The sequence below is a fragment of the Mauremys mutica genome, chromosome 8 (genome assembly GCF_020497125.1).
Source record: "Mauremys mutica isolate MM-2020 ecotype Southern chromosome 8, ASM2049712v1, whole genome shotgun sequence".
Lineage (NCBI taxonomy): Eukaryota > Metazoa > Chordata > Testudines > Geoemydidae > Mauremys > Mauremys mutica.
The window spans coordinates 1,845,401-1,872,180 of record NC_059079.1 but is presented as its reverse complement, the minus strand read 5'-3'; the positions used below and the strand labels follow the sequence as shown (position 1 = coordinate 1,872,180).

Sequence of the window (26,780 nt, the reverse complement as noted above, 5' to 3'; positions counted from 1 at the left end):
AGCGAAGAAGCTCAGTGCTGTACAACACCTCGTGTGGCGTGGCTCAGAATCGTACGTGGGCCGTTTACCCCAAATCCTCCCACCCACGCCCGATAGACACTAGCAGGAGTCAGACTTTGCACCAGGTGTCAAAGCATTTCAACAGCCTCTGGAAGTGCATCCTGGGTTACAAGCGGAACTGGAGAACCCAGGTGTCAGAGCCACCATTAGCAGCAGCTCATGTGAGCCGGAGGCACGGCCGTGCTCACGCACCTCCCAGGAAGCACAGGCTGGCAGGCTGTGTGTGTGTGTAATGTGCCCTGCCAGCAGCAGCACGTCCGGCTGTACAGACCTCACCAGTCTCATTCTCCTGCAGCCTAGTACCGTGGCAAGGACACCCCTAAAAGAAGCCCAGGTTCTGCACGGCTACCAACCGTGTTCTTCCCGGGACGGCTCTCCTGCTGGCTCTTCCACCCCTTTCTCCTTGGTACCCAGCAGGCCTGGGTCCCACAGCACTAGGTGAAACGCTTGCTGCTGGCTGCAATTAAAATCCTGCCCATCTTCCCCACGCACCACCAGGGAGGGAGCAGGACAGTTTGTATTTCCTTCGTGTTCCAAGTGTGCTGGTGCTGCAGGGGAACGCCCTGGTCTCTCCATGCAATGCCAATGACAAGCAGGCGCGGAATCCGGGAGAGCAGGTGAGGAGTGAGCTGCACTCTTGGAGCAGTGTCCTATAGTCACCTTTTCATGCAGGTCTTTAAGGGTTAATGAACATGCAGGGGTGACACCTGTAGAGAGATACAGGCAAACAGCAGGCAAGTCCCCCCCAACACCTCCTCTAGGAGAGGGCGGGAGGGAGACCAACGAGCAGAATGAAGAGACCAACCGGGCTAGTTTGATAGTTTTATTGCTTCTGGGATATGACTGAATTGATGTGACACAAGCCATGGAGAAGCCCACAAAAGTTCTGCCCTCCCTGCGAGGCCTCTGTGCCTACAGGGGAAATTCAAAAAATAGAAACTAAAACTATTTTAAAAACTCCACGAGCTCGAATACTTCACCTGGGTAAAATACAAAGACCCACCGAGCCTTTGGCGTGAGCAACCGCAGCGTGGGACAATCGAGGGGTCAGGGTCAGGGCCTGGGGCTCACTCATACCACAGGAAGTGTCTCGGATTGTACCGCTGGCTTTCATGCAGGCTGTGCATAGTGAATACTGGGTTCTGGCTGGTTCTGCTCTCGTTCACAGGCGTTGTGAAGCAGTCATAGGCTCATAGACTATCAGGGTGGGAAGAGACCTCAGGAGATCATCTAGTCCCACCCCCTGCTCAGAGCAGGACCAGACCCAACTAAATCATTCATTGGCCCTATCTCTTTCTCGGTGGCTTCCCTGAGCACCTGGCCAGCATGTCAGTTAAGAGCTCCCATCACAGTTGGGTAAATGCCAATTAACAGACCTTTACCCAACCCCCTTTGGTGCCATGTCCCATCTCTGCACTTCCCTTCCCCTCCCAGCACCTGCATTGAGGTGGGAAGGTCACAAGTGTGTGTGTGGGGGGGTCTCTGACAGCATCTCACAAGAGATGGGAGTCTCAAGATGTCACAGAGGAAGCTGGTGAGCAGCAATGAGAAGGGAAATGCAGAGACAGGACAGGGCAAACTGTGCCTCCCGCCCATCACATCTACCCTGGGCACAGACGAGAGCTCAGCAAATCCATGAAGGTTACTCGTCTGTACCTGGAGGCTCTTCAAGATGTGTGGCCCCTCTCTGTATTCCATGCCTGGGATACGCATGCACACCACGCGCCTGATGCTGGAATTTCTTGCAAGCAGCGTCCGTTGGCCGGCACATGTGCTGTAGTTCTGCTCTGCTCCCAGCCGAGGGCATAAAGGGCACGTAGGCTGCCCGTTCTCGCTGCAGTGTAATGATTACACAGCAGAGGGAACAAAGGGCAGGCAGTGGAATACAGACAGGGACCACACGTCTTGAAGAACCTCCAGTTGCTGGTAAGTAGCCTCCTCTTCTTCGAGCGATGGTCCCTATTGTATTCCATGCATGGAAGATGAACAAGCAGTAGTCAAACAGATGGTGGGTGATAGCCGCCTGCAGTAGGGCTGTCCCCGCAGCCGTATCCACAGCTGCTGAGTGTTCCAGGGTGTCATGTCTCATGAAGGCCTACAAAGAGCTCCAAGTCACTGCCCTACATACCTCAAAGATGGGTACGTCTCTCAGGGCTGCAGCTGAAGTAGCCTGCCCTTTTATCCCTGCCAGGGCGCTGCCAGCTAATAGATCGCTCAGTGGTCTGAGCATTGGCCTGCTAAACCCAGGGGGTGTGAGTTCAATCCTTGAGGGATTTAGGGATCTGGGGCAAAAATCTGTCTGGGGATTGGTCCTGCTTTGAGCAGCGGGTTGGACTAGATACCTCCTGAGGTCCCTTCCAACCCTGATAGTCTATGATTCTATAACAAAATGCAATATAACCCAAGGTCCATTTCAAATGTCTCTGCACTGATATAGGTTGACCTCTTGATCACTTTGCTATGGAAACAAATCGCTTAGGTGCCTTTCTAACATCCATTGTTCTTTGCAGATAAAAAGCCAAGCCCTCGGGAAGTCCAGAGGCTGCAGAGATCTCTCCTATTCCAAGGCATGTAGTTTAGGAAAAAGTATGATGACTTGGCTCTCATGAAACTACCTTGGATATGAATCTGACCTTTTCTTTATAGAAGGTAGTACATGGTGGACCCGCTGTAAGTGCTCCCAGGTCACTGACTCTTCTGGCTGATGTTCTAGCTATCAGAAAGGCCACCTTGACAGACAGATGGGTCACAGAGCACATGGCCAGGAGCTCAAAGGGCCAGTCTGACTCGAAATGCTTCATGCAGCACCCAGCTCCATGCCGCTGGCCCTCCCGAGCATCGCACTGCACCGGTACTGCGCACAGCCAGCTCCAGCCATGGTGAGAACAGAGCAAAGGGACCTTGGACTCGGACGCATGGGAACCAGCAAGCTGGCAGCACAGCAGAGGGTAGAGGACAGGAGAAGAAACCCCTTAGTCCTGACTGTCGCAGGGACAGTGGGCACAGGCCTGTATGGGGATAGCCCTGGCATAACGCTCACTCCTGTGGCGACGAGCATGGGCAAAGTCCCCCTTAAAACGCTCCTTTGCTGTGACATCAACAAGCAACCTGACAACGGTTATGGGGGGTGTGCTGAGCCCAGGGCCGCTCATGCTGACCCATGTCCCACTGTTTCCTCGTGCTCCCTTGTCTGTCCATATCCATCCATTGTCTCTTGGCTTAACTTAGATCGGGGCAGGGATTGTCCTTCTATTCGTTTTGTCCAGCACCTACCATAACGGAGCCCTGGCCCGTGACTGGGGCTGCTCAGCACTACGCTGATCTGAATCAGCAGCACCGTAGCTGCAGTGCTTGGGCGGGAGCAGGGCAGGCTGGCAGGGCTACAGTCTGCCAGTGTCTGCACCTGTTAAGGATCAAGGGATCTGGAGGTGGCAGGACGGGCATGCACGAGCATCGCTCACAAAACCCACCTAGAACCACGCCGAGGGGCAACTTCCTGGCACACACACCGGGGCTGCGGCTGGTTTGCTCCGGCACCGAAAGGATCAGGGGCCAGCGTCGCTATACTCAGTCCAGGGCAGGAGAGGTCTCGGGGGACTGATCACCGCTCTGAGAAGGATCAATAGCAGGCGCTGTGCAGGTGACCCAGCTGAAGAACAGGGTGAGCCGAAGTCACTTCCCTTCCTCGCCTCCCTGGCCTGGCAACTTGCACATCTAGAGGGGACGTTTTGCTAAGGGCTGCCCTGGTTGCAGCAGGAATTGGTCAGGGGATGTGCTATGGCTGGTGTAATACAGGAAGTCAGACAATCGCTGCGGGAGGGAAGGGGTCCAGCACGCATGGCTGTTGTGTAATACAAGCAGTCCCTCTCCTCTGCTCCACTGCCCCCTGCCTGGCACAGGTGTGAGGAAAGCAGCTCCTGCGGCTGGCTGGCCAACAGTGCCCACTGCAGGCCCTGAGCCAGCTCTCTGCACCTGCACGCCCCGGCTGGTGGGTCCTGCCCTACCGCAAAGGTAACAACAATGGCACTGACGTGACAAGAGGGAGGGAAGTGAGTCTGGTCCGGCCTGGAGAGCACGTGGACAAACCTCCCAAGCTCCCGGGGTGAGCACTTCCCACTCTGCTGTAGCACATGCGGAGGGAGGATGCACCTGGAGGTGCCCTGAGCCCCTCTGAGCAGGGCAGGCGGAGGGAGCAGGAGGGCTGGGCTGGGGACTCTGCCCCACCTACCAGGGTTGCTTTGGACGATTGGGAAATGTAGCGTGAACTTCTGCGTGTGACATTTACTGAAACACAATCCCTGGGCTGAATGGAACAGGAAAAACAACTCGGGAGAATATTCAAACGAGCTCCCTCCGAGCAGCAGCATGGGGAGCGATGGACTGAGAGCCAGAGGCAAAAGAGGAAGCAGGGAGGCTTAGACAGACAGACCCACCCTCCAGAGAGGAGCAGGAGGACCCCCAGCTGCCTTGTCTCTGAGGGACTGGAGCAGGGCCAGGCCTCTGCAAGCTGTTCAGAGAATACACGCTGGGAGCGGCCCGGACACAAAGCCGAGGTGCTGTCCAAGACTGGGAGCTGCAAGGAGACGGCTCATTCCCCTGCACTGATCTGAGCAGGCAGCCCTGCCAAGGGCAGCCCAGGCCATGTCTCACCAGGCCTGTGTCAGGCAGCGCCTCTACCCCCTGCAGGCGACAGCGCCTACTGCACCAGCCCCTCACACAGCTCAACTCGCCCACTGCTGGTTCTGTCTTCTGACCCAGGCAGCGTGTCCTGCGCTGGCAAACCTCCCTCGCCACGTTTACGGGCCCTGCCCCAGGAAAGGCTGGAGGAGCAGGAGACGAGCTGTAGGCTTTGGTCTGCTCCACGTGCCCCTTGTCCTGGGTTAGTTACACATCCTGGACCCGCGTTCTCGCTCTGCAATCCAGAGCAAGACCCTGACCCCTCTGGAAACGAATTACAGGGACCCTCAAGGCACCTTCTCTGCCTCAGGTTTGTGACCTCTGCACGGCCTCCTCCCCAGCACCCAAATCAAGCAGCACAAGAAGTGCAGCTGGCAGGAGGAGAAGAGTGGGGCCAGGTTATCCCGGACCAGTAGCCAGTCCATTTCTGCCCTGGGGCTCAGATCCAGAGCACATGCTGCCGCACAGCACAGCCTGATGTATTCACATTACAGTACAGGAGGGAAAGGTTAGTTACATCGCTCAGCGTCCGTCCCCTCCCAAGTGCCCCCCTCTTCTGCACAGACACAGAATAACTGAGGCAGCTCCCGCCCCACCCAGCCGCTTGCTTTGCTTGGTCTAGTGCCACCTTCTGTGCAGAAGGGACAGAACCCAATGTGCAAATTCTGCATGCCAAAGCCACGCTGCCAAAGCCACGCTGCCAAAGCCACGGACACACTTGTACCCCGCTGACAACAGCAGCGGCCCAGCCACGTGGGAGCAGCCAGGAAATGCCTGGGAAGGGGACGAGAAGTGAAGGTTTCCAGTCAGGTCGCTCCCCTGCCCCTTGCCAGGGGGGTCCATCATCAAGGAGTCATTAGCAGGGAACAAGACCAGGTGTGGAACATAAAATTAACCCTGCTGTAGCTGTCTGCTGCTGAACACTGAAGCTTTGGATCGCAACATGAACGCTGACCTCCCTCAAAATAAATTATCCCTCTCCCCACATAAAGATAAAGTCTGACACTGTTGAGAAACCCTGGTACCACTGAACACAGAGATGCACCTGCCCATGGCGTGCTGCCTGGCCGGCTCAGCTCGAGGGCCGAACGCCCCTCAGCACCAGGCAGGGTCCTGTCTGCCACTCCTCCAGGACACAAGGCCGAGGAGGCAGTTGGCTCCTGGCTCCAGCTCAGGGTCAAGGCAGAGCCAGGGTGGGGCAAACAGCTTGTGGAAAATGCAGCTGGATAAATGGCAGCTCCAGCGCCTATGCAGGAAGCAAGGAAAGTGCAGAAAAATAAACCCATGCTCAGCTCCCACCAGCAGCCTGGGTGGAGAACAGCGGAAGGCCATTGTCTCTTTAAATTATAGCAGCACCAACAGGAGTGAAGTCATGGACGGAGTTGTTTTCCCAGGGCAAGGACTGAGGCCAGGAGCTGCGGACTGCATGTGGGGAGGCCTGGCTCCTGCTGGAGGTGGGCACAAGCCAGTCTTCGCTTTGTACCATGATATTATTAGCATGATTCAACATTTCTTTTAAAAAGACTACTTTGTACATTCAGGCGGTGCTGCCCCGGCCAGCACCGCTCCTGTTTGGCACTCTCTGCTGTGTGTCACTGACCTGTCTTCCCTTCTCTCTTCAGGCTTTTCCAGCTAATTCTAGACACAAAAGTTCTAGCTGCAGAGCTGCGGTCAAGAAACCGCCCTCAGCCCCACTCCCAGCTCGCCCCTGCCAGCCCCATGAGGGATGCAGCAGGTGCAGCACTGGTGCCGACTGGAGATCCGGGAAGTCTCTCGCAGAGCACCTGTGCATTTCTTGTGTTTCCTTTGAGTTGGGATTCCTGTGTGGCTCTCCCACTGCCTGCTCCCTTGGCTGTAGCGTGCGTCCCTCGCCTCCCTCCGACGCGGGATCTGGGACAACTCAGATTCCACTGGTGAGGTCGGTGATGACTCGGGCTTTCACCAGCTTCCGCAGGAACTCCTTCTCTCGCTGGATGTTGTGCGTCCAGGACTGAAAGGAAGAGATAAGAAGAGAGTCACTCTCCTACTCAGTGTGCATGTGTGCACCTCACGTTCCCCTCCCGCCAGCAGCCGCCCTGAGCTCTGCCTGCACAATCTTTTCACGGCAGCACCTTCCAATACCAGCTAACAAACTGGCCGTTCAACCTTCCTCACCGACACACGTCCTGCCTTAGGCAGCAGCAAGGCAGACACTCCGCCATGCCATGAATGCGTTCCGGAGAGCCAGCCTGGGAATGAGCCCGATTCCCTATGCAGCTGTCTACAAGCCAGGGACCTCCTCCACCACCATGCAGCTGGAGGAGCTCCGTCCCCAGGGACAGGCCCAGATGTTTAAAGCCTGGCTGTGCCTCTTCTCGGGGCATTTCCTCTCCCATAGACACAGAGTTTCTCTCTGACAGCAAGGCCCAGGCATGTGACGACCCTGAGAGCCCGTCCCAGGGAAAGAATGCCGCTTGTGGCTGCCAGGCCAGTACGAGTGTAGCCGAACCAGCCCACGAGTGGCAATGAGCCGGGGGCAGGGGGCTGCACACTGGTTGAATGGAGTTGGGGGGGGCACTGAAGTGGGGACAGGGGGCTCTGGCAGAAGGAAGCTGTGATGAACTGGGACAGTTCGTGTTTTCTTTGAATACTGTGTGGGTGCCTGTGATGCAGCAGGGAGAGGGGAGTATTGACCTGGGAAGGTTGCAGGGGAGTTTTGCTGGGACTGTCTGCATTGGGGAAGGGAGACTTTCCTTGAGACCAGATACCTGAGTATGTAACATGAGAACTAGGAGGGGGGTTGGATCTGGGTGACACCTTTGCCCAGGAAATGGACAAAGGCTGGAGGAGGAGCTGGGGGGAGGGGAGGGAGTTGGCTGGGGGGGGGATGTCACGGAGTCCCCGGGCGCTGCTCTGGAACTGCTCCCCACCAAGCCAGTCAGGACTCTGGGGAGCCTCCTCTCCCTCGGAGCAGCCTGTCTGCAGGGCAAGAAGCTCCCACGGCTTCACCTCCTGGGTCTGACTTGGAGCATTCAGCATCCTCTGCCCCTCCGGGCGCTTCCCACAGCGAGTCCGCCCAGGCGGGGTCCTGGGGGGGCCACAGGGTCCTGCCTCCCCACTGCACAGTCAGACGGGACTCTCAGCCAGCCAGTAACACAGAGGTTTATTAGATGACAGGAACATGGTCTAAAACAGAGCTTGTAGGTACAGAGAACAGGACCCCTCAGCCGGGTCCATTCTGGGGCCCAGCGAGCCAGACCCCCACGTCTGCCCTCACTTCCCATCCCCAGCCAGCTCCAGACTGAAACCCCCTCCAGCCCCTGCTCCTCTGCTGAGTTCCTTTCCTGGGCCAGGAGGTCACCTGACCTCTTTGTTCACCTTTAGCTATTCTCTTGCAGGGGGGAAGGGCCCTGGCCATTTGTTGCCAGGATACAGAGTGTCAGCCATTTATGCACACTGGAGACTTAAGAAATGCATTGGGGAAACTGAGGCACACACACAGTATTCACAGTCCCACTTTGTCACAGGGTCTCTCTGAGTTTTTGGGCTGGCTGGGAAGAGGCAGGAACCTCAAATCAGGGGTCTAAGCTCCTTGCCCCCAGAGGGACCAAGCTGAGGGGTCCTGGTTGTACCTACAAGTCCTGCTTGGGACTGTGTTCCTGTCGGCTAATAACTCTTCTGTGTTACTGGCCGGCTGAGAGTCCCGGGGAATCGCAGGAAATGGGGGGTGCAGGGCCCTGACTCCCCCACACCCTGTGACAGGAGGTCCCTCAGAACACAGCAAAGAGTCTTGTGGCACCTTATAGACTAACAGACGTTTTGGAGCATGAGCTTTCGTGGGTGAATACCCACTTTGTCGGATGCATCTGACGAAGTGGATATTCACCCACGAAAGCTCATGCTCCAAAACGTCTGTTAGTCTATAAGGTGCCACAGGACTCTCTGTTGCTTTTACAGATCCAGACTAACACGGCTCCCCCTCTGATACTTGACCTCAGAACACAGACACCTACCAGGAGCAGGGTCCATGGCAGGCCTTGCAGACAGCCAAAGCCCCCTCTCTGACAAGAGCTTTGCAAATCAACAGGCTAATTTAAACCTAATCCTTCACTTTACAGGCTGCCAGTGCAGAGTGGATGAAACCTGATCCAGGATTCCTGAAACAGCTGCTCTGCTGCAAAGGCAGGCCTGGCTCCGGCCCCTCGTCAGGGGCCATGCAGATGTCCTGTGGCCATGGAGAAAGGGACAGTGCCTGCAGAGAAAATCTGTTTCTGGCCTGAGTCCAACACACGCGGCTCTCAGGGACAGGGTGAGCCTGGAACAACATCAGGATTCCTAGCCACGTCCTCTGCTTCCACACGTGGCCCTCAGCCAGAACAGCCTGCTCCTTACACACTTGGCCAGGTTGGAAGGGTCAGCCAGGCATCCCTCTGGGGCTAGCAGGGTGCACAGGACAAGAGCTGTGCCTCGGGATCCAGCCCAGAGGCCAGCTGAGGGGCCCTTCGGGAAGGGAGGGGGGCAGGCACCCTGGGTTTGGTGCTCTAGCAAGCAATTGACAGACAGAAGGGCAAGTGTTCCCACACACGCAGAGGAAGGACACGTGGAGACCCAGGCTCAGGGCAGTGGTGGCTGCTGCCCCAGGGAGAGCCCAGGGCAGCTGGGCTGACCTCAGCGGAAAGCAGCACCTCCCACCCCGTGATCCAAGCCCTCTCTGCTTTGGACTGAGGCTGTGTCAGGCGGCGGCTCACCAGTGCTGAGCTCATGCAAGGTGGCCTGGCTTGGGGTCCACTGCTCTGGGGTGGCGTACTCCAGTTCTGATGGCTGCTCCGGGCTAACAATGAGGAATGGCCCAGAATGCCTCCAGGACAGTCCCTGACCAAACGAACAATACATTCAAGGAACATGCCTTGTAAACTGAAACGGCTTCTCTGAGAATGGAGACCGCCAGCTCGGAGACCATCGGGGGGTTGTTCATTCCCCCAGAAAGCTTGTGGCGTTGGACCTGCTTGTGGCCTGTCTCCTGGGTCTCCCTCCAGAGAGGATTTGGCTGAGCAAGCAAGTGCATGGAGACTCCCCTGGAGTTAATAGCACCACAGAGAAGTTAAGGGAACAGGCTATGCCCCTTCCCCCCCCGCTCTCCTGCCCCCCCCCCATCAATCCCTCCCAAAACAATAGCTCCTTCTGCTCCTGCAAACCCTGCCCAGCACTCCAGGAGCAGCCAGACTGGGGCAAAGCCGTGACCCACACCCGCCACAAGCTGCACAGAGCTTCACAGGGGCAGACACCCACTCCCGTCTCCCCAATGGCAGGCACCCACACCTCCCTCCTCTCCCCAGCACCAGGGCAGAAACCCACTCCCCCCTCCCCTCCGCCAGGGGCAGACACCCATCTCCACTACGGCCATACCCTACTGTTTGAAGAGGAAAAAATGAAATGCAAGATGCCCTTAAGAATCAAAGCCTCCTGGTTGAGTTAGAGAGATCAGAGTCTGTGCAGGGTCTCAGCATCACAGCACACGAGGTGAGAGTGCGGCAAGCTGTGACCAGTCTCCTACACACGGGTCTCACGTCCAGCGCTTCACACAAGCAGCAGATATTTTTACAGCTGGGGAGAGTGCGGGACAGAGGAGGGAAGTGACCTGCTCACCCAGCTGGCCCGTGGCAGAGCCAGGAGCAGAAGCTGGTTCCCAAAGCCCAGCCCAGCGCTCTGTCCACTGGGTCACACGGGCTCCGATGCAGAGCTCAAATGTATGTGCAATAACCTCCCTGGAATGGCCTCTCTCATGAAGTCCCCTCTGAAATGGCCAGTTTACCATCTCACTGGCGTCAGGCTGTGAGAAACGGTGCCCAAGGTGTGCATGGAGTGCTGGGGGGGTTGACTGTACGCGCTCCTCCTGGGTGTCTTCTTTCTGCACCGTCTAACACAACAGAAGAATCCTATGGGTTCGCTCACTACAGCCTGGCTGGGTCCCTCAGCATGCACAGAAATGGAGAAACAGCCAGCTCTGGCCAAACCCACTTTCTGAAATGCCAGGCACTCCCACAGAGCACCCCTTACACTGGCACCTAGGGACGCCCTGTCCAGAGGCAACAGCAAAGTGGAGCCAGGATTTGAGTGCAAAGCCTCCCATGCCAATCTCAGCCCTGGGGAAAGGCCAGTGAAGGCAGGAGAGGGGCACTCTGACCATGGCTGAATCTGGCTCCCGGCGTTCAAGGAGCATTCTTGGACAACCTGTAAGCCTGGCATGGTCAATGGCTACTTCCAGCAGCAGCTCCACCTGGCACTAAGAGGCCACATCACTGAGATCCCAGCCTGCATGTGGAACCGGTGGGCTGGTGGCTGCGGGGCTACGACTACACGATTGGTGGTTGAATATCAAGTCACAGCAGAAGCGATTCCCTCATAGCGAAGGGCTCTGACCCACACCAGGGCTGGCAATTCCAGAGCCTCCAATGTGGTGCAGCCACCATTGCTTCAACGTGGTGCTGCTCCACAAAGACTTTTCTCCATGGGACTCTTTTGCATGGGTACAGGCAGGAGGGGTGAGGTTACATATTACTGGAGAGGGATTTACTCCCACTGACAGACCCAGCTTAGCCGGCACTCACAAATGTGTCCCACGGTGGGTGGGAGAAAGATGTGGGGTCAAACTTTCCAAAGTGCCTAAGATACTTAGGCTCCTAATTCACTTTTTCAAATGGTATTTAGGAGCCCTAGACTTTCAATGCCCTTGGGCTCTTCAGTCACTGGCGCGATTTGGAAAAGGGAACCGTTGCTGCTCTTCACACAGGAGCAGGGTGGCCCAAGGATCAGCTGCACTTTGGCAGGTTCTGGTGGAACCAGGTGCTCCACTGGCTCTCACTGAAGGGCTGCAGAATCCAGCAGTGATACGAACAAACACGTGGAAATGGCACATGTGCCAGTGGAGAGCTGGTTATGATGGGACTTAGGAGAATGTTAAGGGTGAGGCATCTGCCAGTGGGGCTCACAGAAGGGAGGACATAAGGGAAAGCTTTCTGCATTGCACCAAGTTACAGGACACCTGATGTCACCCACTGCCAGGTGCCGCCTGGTGACCACATCTGGGGATTGGCTCCACTCAAGGTTTGCTGCCCTCTCTGTGAGTTTCTCACGCTGCATCCTCGCTCGCTCTCCAGGACACACAGTGCTCTCTCGTATAACTGCACTCTGGCCAGAGCACTACGTGTTTTCCTGTTTCTGGGGCATCAAAGTCTCACTAGACAAGTTGTCTCAGGCCATCTTCAACGCCATTGTCCAGCCCGTACCACTTCCCCAGGGGCTGGTAGGGGAACCCTGGCCTGTCCTCTAGTCCAGGTTCCAGCTCAGGGACCCTCTAATCAGCAGTCACAGTCTGTTCTGTCATAAACCCTGCTGCCATTCTCCTGGGCCTTTTCCTACACTGTCCTCTCTCAGGCTTCTGCTTCAACGTCCTTCTGGGTAAACCTTCCTTCAGGGCCTGGATCCCCAGGGCTTCTACTCTCCCGCTGGCTTTCTTCCTGGCCCTCTCTAATGACCAGACAGTGAGCGAAGTCTTCCTCACTGCAGCCGCTTTCTGCTGTGTAACGATGCTGGTTCTGGCAGGACCCAACCGAGAGTGCCAATTCAGGACAAATTGCTTAAAGCAGGGCAGTTACAGCCCAAGGCTGGGGTCTCTTCACCTCTAAGGCAAACCAAACCAGCCAACTAAAGAGGACTTTGGTCTCACCCCACTGGCTAATCACAAGTCACACAAGCAATTCCCTTAGACACTCCAGTCTCCCAGTATCACCACCAGTGCCATTCGTCCTGGGGACGAAGGCCCCAGTAAAAGAAAAAGGTTCTCCCGATCTCAAAAGGACCAAGCCCCAGATCAAGGTCAATATACAAATTAGATCTTACCCACAAATCACGCAGTTGCCAATCCTTTAGATCAATGGTCCCCAACCTTTTCGTCTGACGGGCACCAGATGAAGGACCACTGCGGCAGTGGAGCACCTGCCGAAATGCCGCTGAATTTCGGCGGCATTTCGGCCGTGACGCCTCTTGTCGACGGCAAGCGACGGCATCGAGAGGCGTCGCTGCCGAAATTCGGGGGGCGACGCCTCTCGATGACATCACTTGTTGGTGACAAGCATAGTCATCGAGAGGCGTCCCCGCCGAAATGCCGCTGAAATTCGGCGGCATTTTGGCGGGTGCTCTCCCGCGGGCACCATGGCGCCCACGGGCACCACGTTGGGGACCACTGCTTTAGACTCTAAAAACTAAAGGTTTATTTATAAAAGGAAAAAGATATAGATGAGAGCTAGAAGTGATTAAATGGAATCAATTACATACAGTAATGGCAAAGTTTATGGTTCAGGCATGTAGCAGTGATAGAATAAACTGCAGGTTTAAATTAAGTTTCTGGAACATCCCCAGCAGGGATGGGTCATTCAGTCCTTTGTGTAAAGCTTCCGTTTGTAGCAAAGTCCCTCCAGAGGTAAGAAGCAGGATTGAAGACCAGATGGAGATGAGGCATCAGCCTTTTATAGGCTTTTCCCAGGTGTAAGAACCTCTTTGTTCTTACTGTGGAAAATTACAGCAAAATGGGGTCTGGAGTCACATGTCAAGTCCCTGCATACTTTGCTGAGTTACAAGGCGTATCTGCCTCCCCTCAGTGGGTCAATTGTGTAGCTGATGGTCCTTAATGGGCCATCAAGCAGGCCAGGCAGAACTAACACCAACTTGTCTGGGATGTCACCCAGCAGCACAGCAGAAGTTTGAAATACAGACAGGACAGAGCCAATACTCATAACTTCAACTACAAAATGACACATGCACCCAGACAGCACAATCATAACCAGCCAACCATAACCTCGTCTTAGACATCTTATTTGACCCCCTTTATACAAGATTTGGTGCCACTACAGGACCTTGGTTGCAACCATGTTCTGTATGGTTTCAGTTCAAGTCAATAACATGACATGCTGCCAACTTCCTGGCTTTATACCAGCCCCGCTGTTCCTTCTCCGCTGGGCTCCATCATTACTCAGGGGCTGCTTAGGTCACCTCACTGCCCTCAGCGGTGGCCTGTCCGGTTAACTGGCCCCTTCCCAGCCTCATGAACCCTTTCCAGGCCAGTGCAGGTGTGACACTATGCCTCATATTCTTCTATTGTTATGATATAAATATAGTACAACTGAGATGTGTTTTGTGCAAGGTAAGTCATGCGAGATATCACTGGAAAGGTTCTGACTTGCTGAATATGATTATCTTATTTGTATGCCTGTATCATTTCTGTACCTGAAGATAGAGCTATTGACTATGTATCAATTACAAAAGTGTTTGCACCTGGGGAATGCCCACCAGACAGAATGCAATCAGGCTGGATGGACCATTAGGGAGAACAATAGGACTTTGAAGATGCTAATCTCCCACCTTCCCGAGAAGCTTCCTGGGATGCTAAGCCTTTGACCCATGCCTGCTTTGACACTGCAGGGTCATGTGATCATGTCACCTGGTACTGGACGCTCAAACCAAAGTGCTTCTGCCAGGGGAGCGGGCTCTCCTCCAGTCCAATTCTATCCCTATTGTCCTCCTCCATTCTGACCTCCCAGTGCCTCCAATGTCTACACCAGAGGTCTCCAAACTTTTCTGATTGCAAACCCCTATCAGTAAAATTTTTTTGAGCATGCACCCCTGGACGCATCGGCTCTACCATTTTTGCCGAAGGGGGGGGGGGGGAGCCACTTGGACTCCTGCCCGAACTGCAGAAGCAAAAAATATAAATAAATAAATAAAACTGCTCAGACCTCCGCCCAAACCGACGAAGAAGAAAAAAAAAGCGCTCCTCCTGCCATGCACCCCCAAGGATCCTCTTGCACACCCCCTTTAGAGACCACTGGTCTACAGCCTTGGGGTTATCCTTGACCCTGGACTTTTCAAGGCTGCCTGCCAGCACCTCTGCAGCGTTGCTAGGTTCATGTCAGACTCTGCTCCATAGCTGCTGAATGCTTTGTCCTGCCTCAATCACCTCTCCCCTATTTGCCAGCATGGCACTTTAGCTGGAGGTACTGAAACAGGGGAGGAAGTAGGATCTGAGCTCTGGTCTGTTGGGAAGAGATGGAATTTTCCCTCACAAATCATTTTCCTATCACAGAAACTACTAACAACTTCAATGTCTTTAACCGTTTGGAGGCATAATTACTGTCTTGTAGAGAATAATGGTCAATTAATGTGACTGGAGCCAGGGGATCTGGTTGTTTGTATTATACGTATTTTACTAGCCCAGCTCCTCACACCAGCCTAAGTCTCTCTCTCTCTCTCCCCTCACTGGGTCCCCAGTTACATACGTGCTATCTTTACACTAGTGAGTAATCCTATTGAGTTCAATGGGGCTACTCGCTGCCTAGAGCCAAACTCTGCGTGATCAGGGTTAAAGATGACCAGCAAAGGGGGTTTAAATCATTCGGTTTTGTGCCCTTTTTTCTTCTTACGGTTTGTATAAAAAGGTTTCTTTTAAAAACCTTAAAAACTCAAGAGCTTGTTTTTTAAATTCTGCTTTGCCCATTGTAAATAGGAACTGCTAACTCCTGCTCTCGCCTGGCTCTCCTGGAGTTGTGTCTTGGCAGCACCCATTGCAGGTGGGGAGAAGGTCTGAAATCCAGTCTCCTTTGTTCATCAGGCAGTGACGTGAAAGAGACGCTTAAAACTCGTCCGGCCCCTTCCCCCAAGGACCTGCAGCTTCTGGCCTCTTGTGACATCCGGATCACTCTAGCTCTCCAGTTGCCACAGTGTCTTCTAGGCAATGTAAGACCTTAGGCTGAAAAACAAGGTCATTTATGCCCCAGAAATCATTTGGGGCCACCGTTACCCAGCCTAGAGCAGCAAAAGGAGGGCACGCGCCCATTTCAGGTTACCGTTCAGCGGTCTCCACTTCACATTGCCAGCAGCCTCAAGGCCAGCGTGCCCATGCTCTTGTTCTTTGCTGTCTCCTTGGGATTGGGAGCTATAGGAACAGGACTCAACCTTTGCTCCAAGCAGTGGGGAAGATTTACTCCTGCAGTGCCCATGGGACTGCAGCAGGGGCAGTGGGGCATCGCACCTACCCATCGCAGTCTTTGAGATGGATGAGCTCTGATCACTCACTCCCCACCTGGCAGTCTCCGCTCTGGGCTACCAGACAGAACATTTTATTCATGCCATTCCCATCAACAACATTATCTTGGACTTGCTGCATCTCAAAACGTATTTAAAGCTGCAGGCCAGCAGGGTAGAAGGACAGGGCAGATTGCAATGTGAAATAGCTAGTGGCAGACTCTGAGCTGCAATGGGAGGGGGAGGGGAGGGTTCTCTTCACTAACTAACTAAATGCTAATAGCACCTAGATTGTACATAGCACTTTTCACCCATTGCTCTCAAAGTGCTTTACAAAGGGGGTCAGTAGCATTATCCCCGTTTCACAGATGGGAAACTCTGGCACAGGGAGGTGAAATGCCAACCCCAAGATCACACAGCAGGTCAGTGTCAGAGACAGGAAGAGACCCCAGTCCAATACTCTACCCAGTAGGCAACACTGCCTCTTGAGTACTGCACTAATGCGTGGGCAAACCAGGTGTGACATTCTGTGTCTGGGGGGAGCACCCTGGAACCCCCATATTCCTCATTTTTATATAATTGTGATCTTACATATAAAGGATATGTGTATCATTAACACATATGAAGTTATGAGAATTGTGAGGTATGGTTGTCACTAAAACATGCTGTAAATTGGGGGAACCAGCCAGATATTAGCTCCTGAGAGACAACAGCAGGGAAAGTAATCAACGGCCCGGTGGGGTGTCAAACCACCATCAACAGCCATTGTCCAGCAAGGGAGCTACAATGCGACGACTCACCTGCATGAGGCCGCACCAGGGGAATTGCTCAGTCTTGCCTGGAGACTCAGCAATGCCCATCAGACAGACCTGGACTTGTGCTCCCCAAGTACCTGGGACTGAGAGTATAAAACTGAACACAGGGGCCCCATGTCTGGCCTTTCTCCTGCCCCCATCTATCCTGCAAGCAACAAGGACACTGAAGACTTGAGACTCCAACAGATATTGCCCGGTCTAAGAGGGTTGAGAGTTTAGACTGCGTGCTTAGATTTTATTTTATTTTGGCAACTAACTCTGACTTTTTGCCTATCACTTATAATCACTTAAAATCTATCTTTTGTGGTCAATAAATCTGTTTAACTGTTTATCTTTACCAGCGAGTTTGCCTGAAGTGTGTGGCAAATGTGCTCAGGTTTGCAAAGGTTGGTCTATGTCCACGTTCCATTGATGAAGTGGTGAACCAATTAATAAAGTTGCACTGCTCCTCTTGAGTGGTGCAAGATGGTATATTCCTAAAATGCAAGGCTGGGAGCTGGGGGGATTTGGCTGGTGCCTTTCTTTGGGTGATTTGTGAGTGGCTCTGGCAGCATTCATGCAATCTAGCTGGCTGTGGCGCTCCACATGCAGTTGTGCTGAGTGATCACAGCGCCTGGAGGGGTTTGCTGCTGGTCACTAGCACGGCATTGTGAGAGACAGCCCAGGCAGGAGAGAGTTAAGGGGGTACAGTGGTCCCACAGTCCCCAGGCTGCCATCACACCAGGAAACTGGACTGGTCTGGCAAAGCCAGGCTTTGTCCAAGTGCCACTTCCCATCTGTCTCTGAAGCAATGCCTTCTGCTTCTTGTCCTGCCCCGATGCTGCCCTGCGGACGCCTTCTCATGAGCCACAAGATATTGCAAGCGAGACAGATCTGGAATCCTCACTGCTGCCAGGCTGGGTTTGATGGGTTAAGCAGATCTGATGCCTTGTGAAGCCCTGGTGCCTTTCCCCCTCTGCTGTGTTTTACATAAAGCAGCATCCACTGGGGATGTCAAAACCACAGCAACCAGCACAAGCAAAAGAGCACAGACCCTGCCAGCTACTGACCTCAGACAGCATGTGCCAGGTTGGTGCTACGGAGCACCCTAGAGCTGTGGGGCAATTACACAGGACACCACCAGTCATGCCAGGGATTCTTAGTTCCCACCCAGTCGCCCAGGACAGATGAAGTTTGGCCACAGTCACTCAGGGATTGCGTCAGTCCAGGGAGGGGAGGAGGGACTGCAGCAGCATGGTGAACACAAGGGCAGAGAGATGCCAGGACAAGCAGAAGAGCAGAGACACTCAAACTCACAGAACCCTGAACAAATCCTGAGCTTTCACCGTGGGCACAGCGGCCGTTCAATGTCCCTGATAAGGAAAGTGGTAGAAATTAGGGATGGACAAGATCTATGAGATCCATGCACATCCATCTCCTGGTGGGTCTGTGCATCTCACTCACCCAGGCATTGGTCAGTCTAATTTTAAATGCCTCTAGAGATCTTCTCTGCTCAGCTGCATCCCATATTCCCTCGTTAGAGCCCCTTGTACCACCAAATTCCTCCCCCATCTGGGTATCTTCGTCCTGTCTGATGGCAGCACTGGGGGTTGGGGGGCGGGGGATGCAGTGCAGCTGGATCAGTACAGGTTTGGTTCACCTGGATCCTGGATCTCTTCCGCCAGGGATAAGAGCTCACAGTAAAAGATCTCTCATTCGAAGGACTCCCATTACTGTCTTGTTTGCAGCTGTGTTGCCAGCAGCTTTCATTTCTCTTACCCCAAAGTACATAACCCAGCAGTTGATACTGCGTACATTCGATTCAGTCCTGTGCTAGGTAGTTAATGTTCACTCCCTGGGTGTCTCTGCTGGTATATTTCTGTCCTACGCATAGAAACGGAGCCTGAGGCCTCCATCTAATCAAGAGGATGGTAGAGTCAAACAGGTGGCTTTAAACAATGGCTAAAATTGTACAACCTCATCAGTCATCATGGCACAAAACAGACTGACCTTTCGGAGGTCCCCTGTCTCCAAACCCTATGCCCCTCTCTGACGCTGACCACCATTTCTTGCACGCCAGTGACAATCCATCAGCCAGGCTCGAATGGCTCTGTTCTCAGTCCATAAATCACCAGGCTAGACATCTACGCTGTATTTAAAGGAGTTTTGTTCTAGCCTGCTGCTGAACCCTTCGGATAGCCGGACGCCTGGGGCAGCCCCCCTCCTGCCCGGCTACGTTTGCTGATTTAAAACGCAGCGGACGGTTGCACAGAGTTCAGATGGAAACACAGCGCTATTGTTTGCCCCTTTAAAAACAAAGGCAATGTTACGTTATGGACTCATTGGAGAGGTAGCTACTGGCTGCATGAGACAGAGCCAAAGCTGAGTGTCATCCACACACGGACAGCTCTGCCCCCAGAGCTAACAAGAAAGCGCCTTGCAGCATCTCATGCTGGGAGCTCAGAGGCAAGCGGAGCCCTTGCCTGCTTATCTCGGTCAGAGGAGAACGAGGCCATGGAAGGGCAATGCCCTCTACACCCACCCAGGTCTGGATGGGACTAAGTCAACAACATCCCACGTCCAGCTGTGTCAAAGGCACCGGAGAGCTCGAACGATGTCCGCATGGGCACGTGCTCTACCGCAGAGCTAGGAGAGCAGCACCACCAGGGCAGGCTTCAGGACAGACCCAGACGGGACCAGACTGATGGGTGGGCAACCACATACCACCCATTTTTATCAGTTTTAGCAGAACAAAGTGTCTGCTTTTTATACAGGACTGTAGCACCCCGGTGGGCCCTTCGCTGAGAAGGCCTAATCAGTGATCCCCAACGTGGTGCCCGTGGGGGCATCATAATGTGCCCGTGTCCTGGCCCCTGGGAGAGCACCCACCGAAATGCCGCCAAATTTCAGCGGCATTTCGGCAGGGATGCCTCTCGATGACGACGCTTGTCGCCAACAAGTGATGTCATCGAGAGGCATCACCCCAGAATTTCGGCGGGGACGCCTCTCGATGATGCCGCTTGCTGTCGACAAGTGACGTCATCGAGTGGCATCGCTCCCAAATTTCGGCGGCGACGCCTCTCGATGACATCGTTTGCCGTTAACAAGTGACGTCATCGAGAGGCGTCACTCCCAAATTTCGGTGGCGAGGCCTCTCAATGACGTCGCTTGCCGTCAACAAGTGACGTCAAGAGGCATCGCCGTTGAAATTCGGCGGCATTTCAGCAGGTGCTCCACCGCCATAGTGGTCCTTCGTCTGAAAGGTTGGGGACCACTGGCCTAACTCCTCCCCCTTGACACCCTGCGTGGTGGGTCTTTACCTAGCTGCATCTCCTGCAGGAACATATCAGTATTTTTTAATCTCCTACGGGGGACGTCACCCCTGCGCAGAGGGGCCAAGACACAGTCTCTGTATCACTACCTCAAAGGCTGGGCCCAGGCCTGCTCTTGTGCACAGGGCTGAATTTCACCTGATATTCCCCCACTGCTTTACTCACAGCTCTTGTTCCATGAACACATTTGTATTGTTTCAGTGGCTGTCACTGTCCACCTTGAATTCATTTCTCCATGAAGCAGAGGATTCCTTTGGTAGCGTGATAGCAACAAAACCCTTGGCTAGAATTCTTACTATTGGGTTCTTGGTTTGAATGGCCAGTTTTACTCTTCTCTCCTCCAGCCCCATTCTTCCCCCTCTGGATATTTCCTGGGGATGTTCCGTCTCCCCTGCCCTTTATTAGTAAAAGTGGTTTGTGAGATTAAATATACATTCATGGGGCATTTGGGGAGCAAGGGGGGGAACCCTGAACAGACTTGACCTGAGCTACTGCAAACTGTACTAATATTCAGTGCCAATGAGCTGGTCACCATGAAGGCAGAACAAGCAAGAAACCCACACCCTGGCAAGGGGCCACTGATTGCTTCTCTGTTTTGCACAGCACTCACAGAGGCAGCTGAAGGTCAAAAGTTGCTAGAAAGTTATTGGAAACAACAACAAAAAATTGTTCCCTAAGAGATGAGCTGCTCAGGGCTTCTGTGTTTTGTAAGAATTACTAGAGGGAGACAGAACACACAAATCAGAACCTGAGATATAAAGTCAGTAAGATTTGCAGGTCGATGCATGCTCTGCTGGGAACAAGCTCCGCGGGTACCAATAGGTGTGAGAGTGAGAGGTATGTAAAGCCAAAATTATCCAGCGGATGCACTTATAGGCCACAGCTCCCGAGGGTGTAATCCACTGTCCAGAATGTATCCATCCCTGTCCCCCAACTTCTTCCACCAGGGTGCAGGATTTGGCTCCTCCACCTAAAAACCCTCTGAAGTAGCAGCAGGTCCAGCTCCTCAGCTCTGCTGATCAGCTGGTGATACCAATCCAGAGGTTCTGTGCCTCCCTCCTCCAGCTCCCACCAAGTGATGGTGCAAGCAAATCCTGCAGAATATCCCACAGGAAGAGGGGTTCCCCCTGCAGGGCTCTCCCTCACAACATGGGGGGGAGGGATAGCTCAGTGGTTTGAGCATTAGCCTGATAAACCCAGGGTTGGGAGCTCAACCCTTGAGGGGGCCATTTAGGGATCTGGGGCAAAAATCTGTCTGGAGCTTGGTCCTGCTTGGAGCAGGGGGTTGGACTAGATGCCCTCCTGAGGTCCCTTCCAGCCCTGATATTCTATGATTCTATGCATCTCCCTGCATCCTCCACAGGTCTGGAGACAGCATGCTGGAGGTGACTTCTGAGTGGGCAGGGGAGATGGGTACACAGGATCTCCCTACACAAATGATCCCCAGGGCACCCCCCACCTCAGAGTACAATTCAGACCAGCGAGTTCCTGTTTGACCAGCTTAGAACAGAAGCCCCAGACTGTGTCTTCCTCTACGTCTGCACAGTGACTGTTCAGCAGTGTCCATGTCTTGCAATAGCTGCCATTAACAGATTGTATTACCAGAATGGGACCGCCCACTCTGTTGTGCAGTTTGTTGGAAAAGAAGAATCAAAAATACCTCGAGAACTGCTAAGCCTCGTCGTAGCTGCGATGCTGTTTATGTTGTGTGGCTTTGTTAGTCTGTTATTCCTTGGGGGCTGAAGAAGTCCTTGAAGCAACTATGGCTGAGACAGGGTGGGGACTGCCATTTGCTTAACTGAGACAGTGTATTGTTCTAAATCAAGCTGTGAGAATCAGGGGGAATTTTCCAGTACCCCAGACAGTAGAAGTCTCTCAATAAACGGTAACTGGAGCAAGTGCATCTTTAGAGACATTTATTAGTTTTCTGAGACAGTCTCGTTTCTCCTGCTTTCAGTGTTGTAAGATGATTGGTTGCTAAGGTTCAGCTGGATCACCATCAAGACGAGTTTATTAGTTACATGTTTTTAATCTTTTACAAATATTTGTATATGAAATGAAATCAAAATAACCCAGCTGTTTTGTAATGGGATGAAAATGCTTCAGATTACCCCTTGGGCTGAGCCGAGGGAGAGAACATCCCTGAGCTGTGAAGATATTGGACGAGGTGGCGAGTGGAACCAGTGGGGTCTCCAGGAGGAAATGCATGGGGGTTGAGGGAGGGAATCTTGCTTTTAAGGTTATGTTAATAGGGTACGGCCAGGTCCTCCAGTGTTGGGCAGATCACCAAAACCTTCTCTATGACATCTTGCTGACTCCCCCCGAACAGGGTTTCTTCTTATTCAAAAATGCATCATCTGGTCTCATGCAGAAAGCTGAGATGCACGACACCATTACTGGTGCCATCCTGTTGCTTACTGCAGTAGCAGTGTGGGATGAGAAAGTGGCAGAAGAAAAAAAGTCTAGAATGAGCCAACCCTGTCAAGAGCTCGGGAGCACTGCAAACAAGGTTTGCTGAAAGCCTGCAAGACGTTCCAAACAACATGGAGCCTAAGTCCTGGCCAGAGCTATTAGCAAAAGAAATTGGGATTGAAACATGAGCCCCCTGGATGGTACTGCAGGTAAAGCTCATACAGATCATACACAACCTTTCATGTCACCCCCAGGAGGAGACAATGCCAAGCAGCACCGAAATTCTGTGAAGGCCTGGGCTGCCAGGGACACCTTTGAATGGGACACACTCTGGTGGGGACCTGGCTGTCCCCCAGCAGGAGTTTAAATGGCCAGCTGAGCAGCAGCAGGCTTTCACTCTGAAGTTTCTCACATATGATCACATTTCCTTGTGAACTGAAGTGAATTCCACAGTCAGCCTCTCTTGCCTGCTGGAGAACTACGCAGCCCCAGGGAAGTCATTAACCAGAAGGCCTGTGCTCTGCTAGAGTTACCAGCAGCACTGGTGCTACACAAGAGGCAACCACAAAGCTCATCATCAGAAATATTCAAGATCACCAGAAACCATTGTGGAGATGGCTGGCCCTGGCTTCACCGTCCTTTAAAGCATGCCTGCCAGCACAAAAGGGACTAGGAAAAACAACCCTTTCTTAGCAGATCCTCAGCTGGGCTAACCTGCCTTAGCTCCATTAAAGTCAATCTGCCCCCTGTGTGGAGGGAAGCAAGTTCACCTACGAGGAAATTAACTCCCTGGCCTTCAGGAGCTCTCACAAGCTGACCCTCGGGTTCTGCTCCACAGGGATCCTTGCTGGGCAGCTAAACTGTCCTAAGGGGCACATGAGGAATAAGTTCAGTGGTTCCAAACCCAGACTTCTGCCCGCAGGGAACATACACAGAACTCTCGGATGGCCAAGAAACCACAGCATTCAGGTGTCCTCAGCCGTTCCTCCTGGCGGCAGGGCACGCAATGTTCGTACAGCCATACAGGACACTGGAGGACACGATGCAGGGAGAAGCCTTCTGCGCACAGATAATGGTGCTTCCCTGGACATCGAGGGACCATGACACATTGTCCCATGAGGAAAGCAGAGACCAAGCAAGTGTACACATTTGTTCAGACTGTGCTTCACCTCTTCTGTACAGCTCCATGCCACTCAGCATTTCTACAGTGAAAAATTATCCCCCACCCCCAGCAGTGAGCCAACGAGTGTCTTTCACTGGCCTTTTTGTGTAATCAGAACCAATTCCTTAGAGATGAGTCACTGGGCTTTCGGGGGTATCCAGGGAGATGTCAAGTAGGCATCTCATGTAAATCAGTGACACACCTTGTGGTTGGGAAACGCACACTGTAGCCCGCAGGCCTGTTCCCTTCCAGACACAGCACAATGAACAGTCGGTTTGATGGACATTCCCAAAGAGATTTTCTCTCTCTCTCACATGCTCACACACACACAGGTGGGAGAAAGTTTGTATTTACGTTCCCTGTAAGAATAACAGTGGTTTTGGGGAGGAGCTCTAGCACCTTTCTGCAGCTGCTAACTAGTGCTTAGACACTGGAAAGGTTTCACAGTCTTTTACGCTGGAAGAGACCTCCAATGGGGGCTGTCTCAGGCCAGCCCCCCGCACCAGGCCCAGGCCCAGGCCCATCGTAGGGGACCCAGGCCATCCTCTGATACCCCCACAGCTTTGAATCACCCCATTGTTCACTGCACCCTCAGAGTTGCTAGGGACGATTTGGAATAGCACTAGGCCCAAAGCAGACCCTGGCAGGACATCTGGAACGGGGCTCACAACACGCCTCCTTGTGTCTGGAAACGTCGCTGCCCCTCCATTGGGTTCTCCCTTGCGGCTCGCTGGTTGCTCTGCAATAGCCTCTGGTCTGGTAACTTGGCCCTCTGACTCACCAGAGAGTCCACCCCTTCTGGGGTTACAATGTGCACCAGGGAACTGTCCGAATGCTGTTTCCAGGGGGGGTTCAGCCCCTCCTTGGGCTCTGTGCCGCTCTACCAGAGGCTGGTGGGGGAACCAGCTCACCCACTACACCAGGTTCCAGCCCAAGGACCTAGAACCAGCAATCTAGGTCTGCTCCTGTTTCCCTGGGCTCCTTCCTACCAAGCCTCTCTATCTTCTCTTGCCTTATGCTGGGTTTCCCATGGGAGCCGACTCTACGCCCTGTGGCTGCTTCAGCCCCTTCTAGCTCCTTGCCAGAGTCCTTTCTCCAGGGCTCACTCTGCCCCGGACTTACTCCTTGCCCCTGATGACCTCCCTCATCCTGGGGACTCCTTCCCCTGCAGCCCCTCTCTGCTCCCAGCTCCCTGGCTTTATACGCTGCCCCAGCTGAGCTTCCTTTTCAGGTAACCCCGCTCCTCCCTCTCTCAGGCCTCTGTTAACCCCGTGATACCCCATCACACCCCACCTCCAATATCTCCCCACAACTCCTTATCACACCAAAGGGGCCCTTGTCGAGCCGCATGCAGGCTCAGCTGTTATTGGTATTTAGCCTCCCTTAGTGCTTTTCATTGGCAGATCTTAATGCTCTTTGAAGAGAGGGACACTGAGGTGCAGCGAATTGCCCCAGGTTGTATGGCACGTTTGTGGCAGAGCAAAACGAGAAGGCAGGTCTCCAGATTGCAGTCCCTTGTCTTAGCAATCCTGACTTCATTTCAGTGGCTGACTGGCAGAGCAAGGAGGGACAGGAAATTGTCCCTGGACTCATTTAATCCTAGGCTTTATGGCTCTGCCTTATGCACAACTCGGAGGAATTCAAGTTTCACTGGTACACTCCACCCACCCAGCATGGCTACTTCAGGGGGTCAGCTCCCAGCTCTCCGGAGAGCCCGTTTTAGAGACACACTCTGCCCAAGTCAGTCCAGAACAAACATGGGAGGCTCTTCTCTGTGACACACCGAAAGTCCTGTAGAACGGACCTGACACTCGCTCCAGTGTGCCTCAGTGTTAACACATTGCTACCCTCAGCTGTGTTCTAAGAGACACAAAGTCCCTCCCCCGCTCCCTACGCTAGATTCCCTCCCATTTCTGCAGAGCTCTGTCAAACTAAAAACAGTTAGTATACAAATGGCTTCAATACAGCAAACTCCATGAACTGCTCCTCCAGGTACGGGCCGGGCCGGGCCACAGGGACAGTATGGGAAGGGCTGGGCCACAGAGGCCCACAGGCAGAGCCGAAGTAAGTGCACTTGATGCTCTAGGTCTGTGGGATGAAGCCTCCGTGGGGACACAGTAACAACTGGAAGAGACAAGTCTCACTTGGACCTCAGCTTAGGCTTAGCGCTAAGAGCAGCATTTCGCACAGGCTACCAACATGGCAGGTTGGGGAAAGCCTTCTGGTTGGGAACAACATATTGGTATCTTCTCTGAACGCTGTCTTCAGCCGACTTCTACTATTCAGTTTGGTCAACTCCAGCCTGTGAGCTCTTTGAGGGACGCAGCAGCAGGCACAATCCAGGCAACTGTCCCCTTCACCGTCCAACTTTCTCCCCAGGTGACTAACAGGCACCAGCTACCATGACTATTAACATGAGAGGAAGAAATGCAATCCACTTGCCTCTCTTCAGATTCCACAATATCACAAACCATTTGTCATGGGGGCAGGCAAGGAGGCTCGTGGGGCATCAATTATTGATAGTTGGGAGCAGATGGCTTTTCTTGTAGCAAGGAACTGAAACGTAAGAGGAACCTGTGTGTGAGGTGAGGATTAGACTGGCAGCCACATATCGAATGACCACACTTCAAACAGAACAGGACCCTATCTACAAAGATCAAATGTGAGCAGCTCATGGTCCTTCAGGGCTCTCACCAACAGCCCCAGCTTTGGAAAGAAATCAAAATAAAAAGGGGATTCATGATGCTTTGATTAGTGATGAAATTACTAGGCAGCAGGTTTCAAACAAACAAAACCAAGTAGGGCTGTCAAGTGATAAAAAAATTAATTGCTATTAATCGCACTGTTAAACAATAATAGAATACCATTTATTTAAATATTTTTGGATGTTTTCTACATTTTCAAATATATTGATTTCAATTACAACACAAAATAAAAAGTGTACAGTAAAAAGCAACAGAGTCCTGTGGCACCTTATAGACTAACAGACGTTTTGGAGCATGAGCTTTCGTGGGTGAATACCCACTTCGTCGGATGCATGTAGTGGAAATTTCCAGGGGCAGGTATATATAAACAAACAGTTTATAAATTGCACTTTCACAGCAAAGAGATTGTACTACAGCACTTGTATGAGGTGAACTGAAAAATACTATTTCTTTTGTTTATAATTTTTACAGTGCAAATATTTGTAATACAAAATATACACTTTGATTTCAGTTACAACACAGAATACTATATATATGAAAATGTAGAAAAACATCCCAAATATTTAATAAATTTAAATTGGTA

The 26,780-nt window shown here is 53.0% G+C and overlaps 1 protein-coding gene across 1 annotated transcript in view; it reads right to left on the bottom strand.

Annotated features, from left to right (window-relative positions):
- Positions 1 to 569: 569 nt before the first annotated feature.
- Positions 570 to 26,780, bottom strand: part of ST3GAL3 (ST3 beta-galactoside alpha-2,3-sialyltransferase 3) — a 364,281-nt gene continuing 338,070 nt past the window's right edge. The window contains exon 13 of the mRNA XM_045026125.1: positions 570 to 6,727. Within this exon, the coding sequence (XP_044882060.1) occupies positions 6,638 to 6,727 (90 nt within the window). The 3' untranslated portion in view covers positions 570 to 6,637. The remainder of the gene's footprint in view (positions 6,728 to 26,780) is intronic.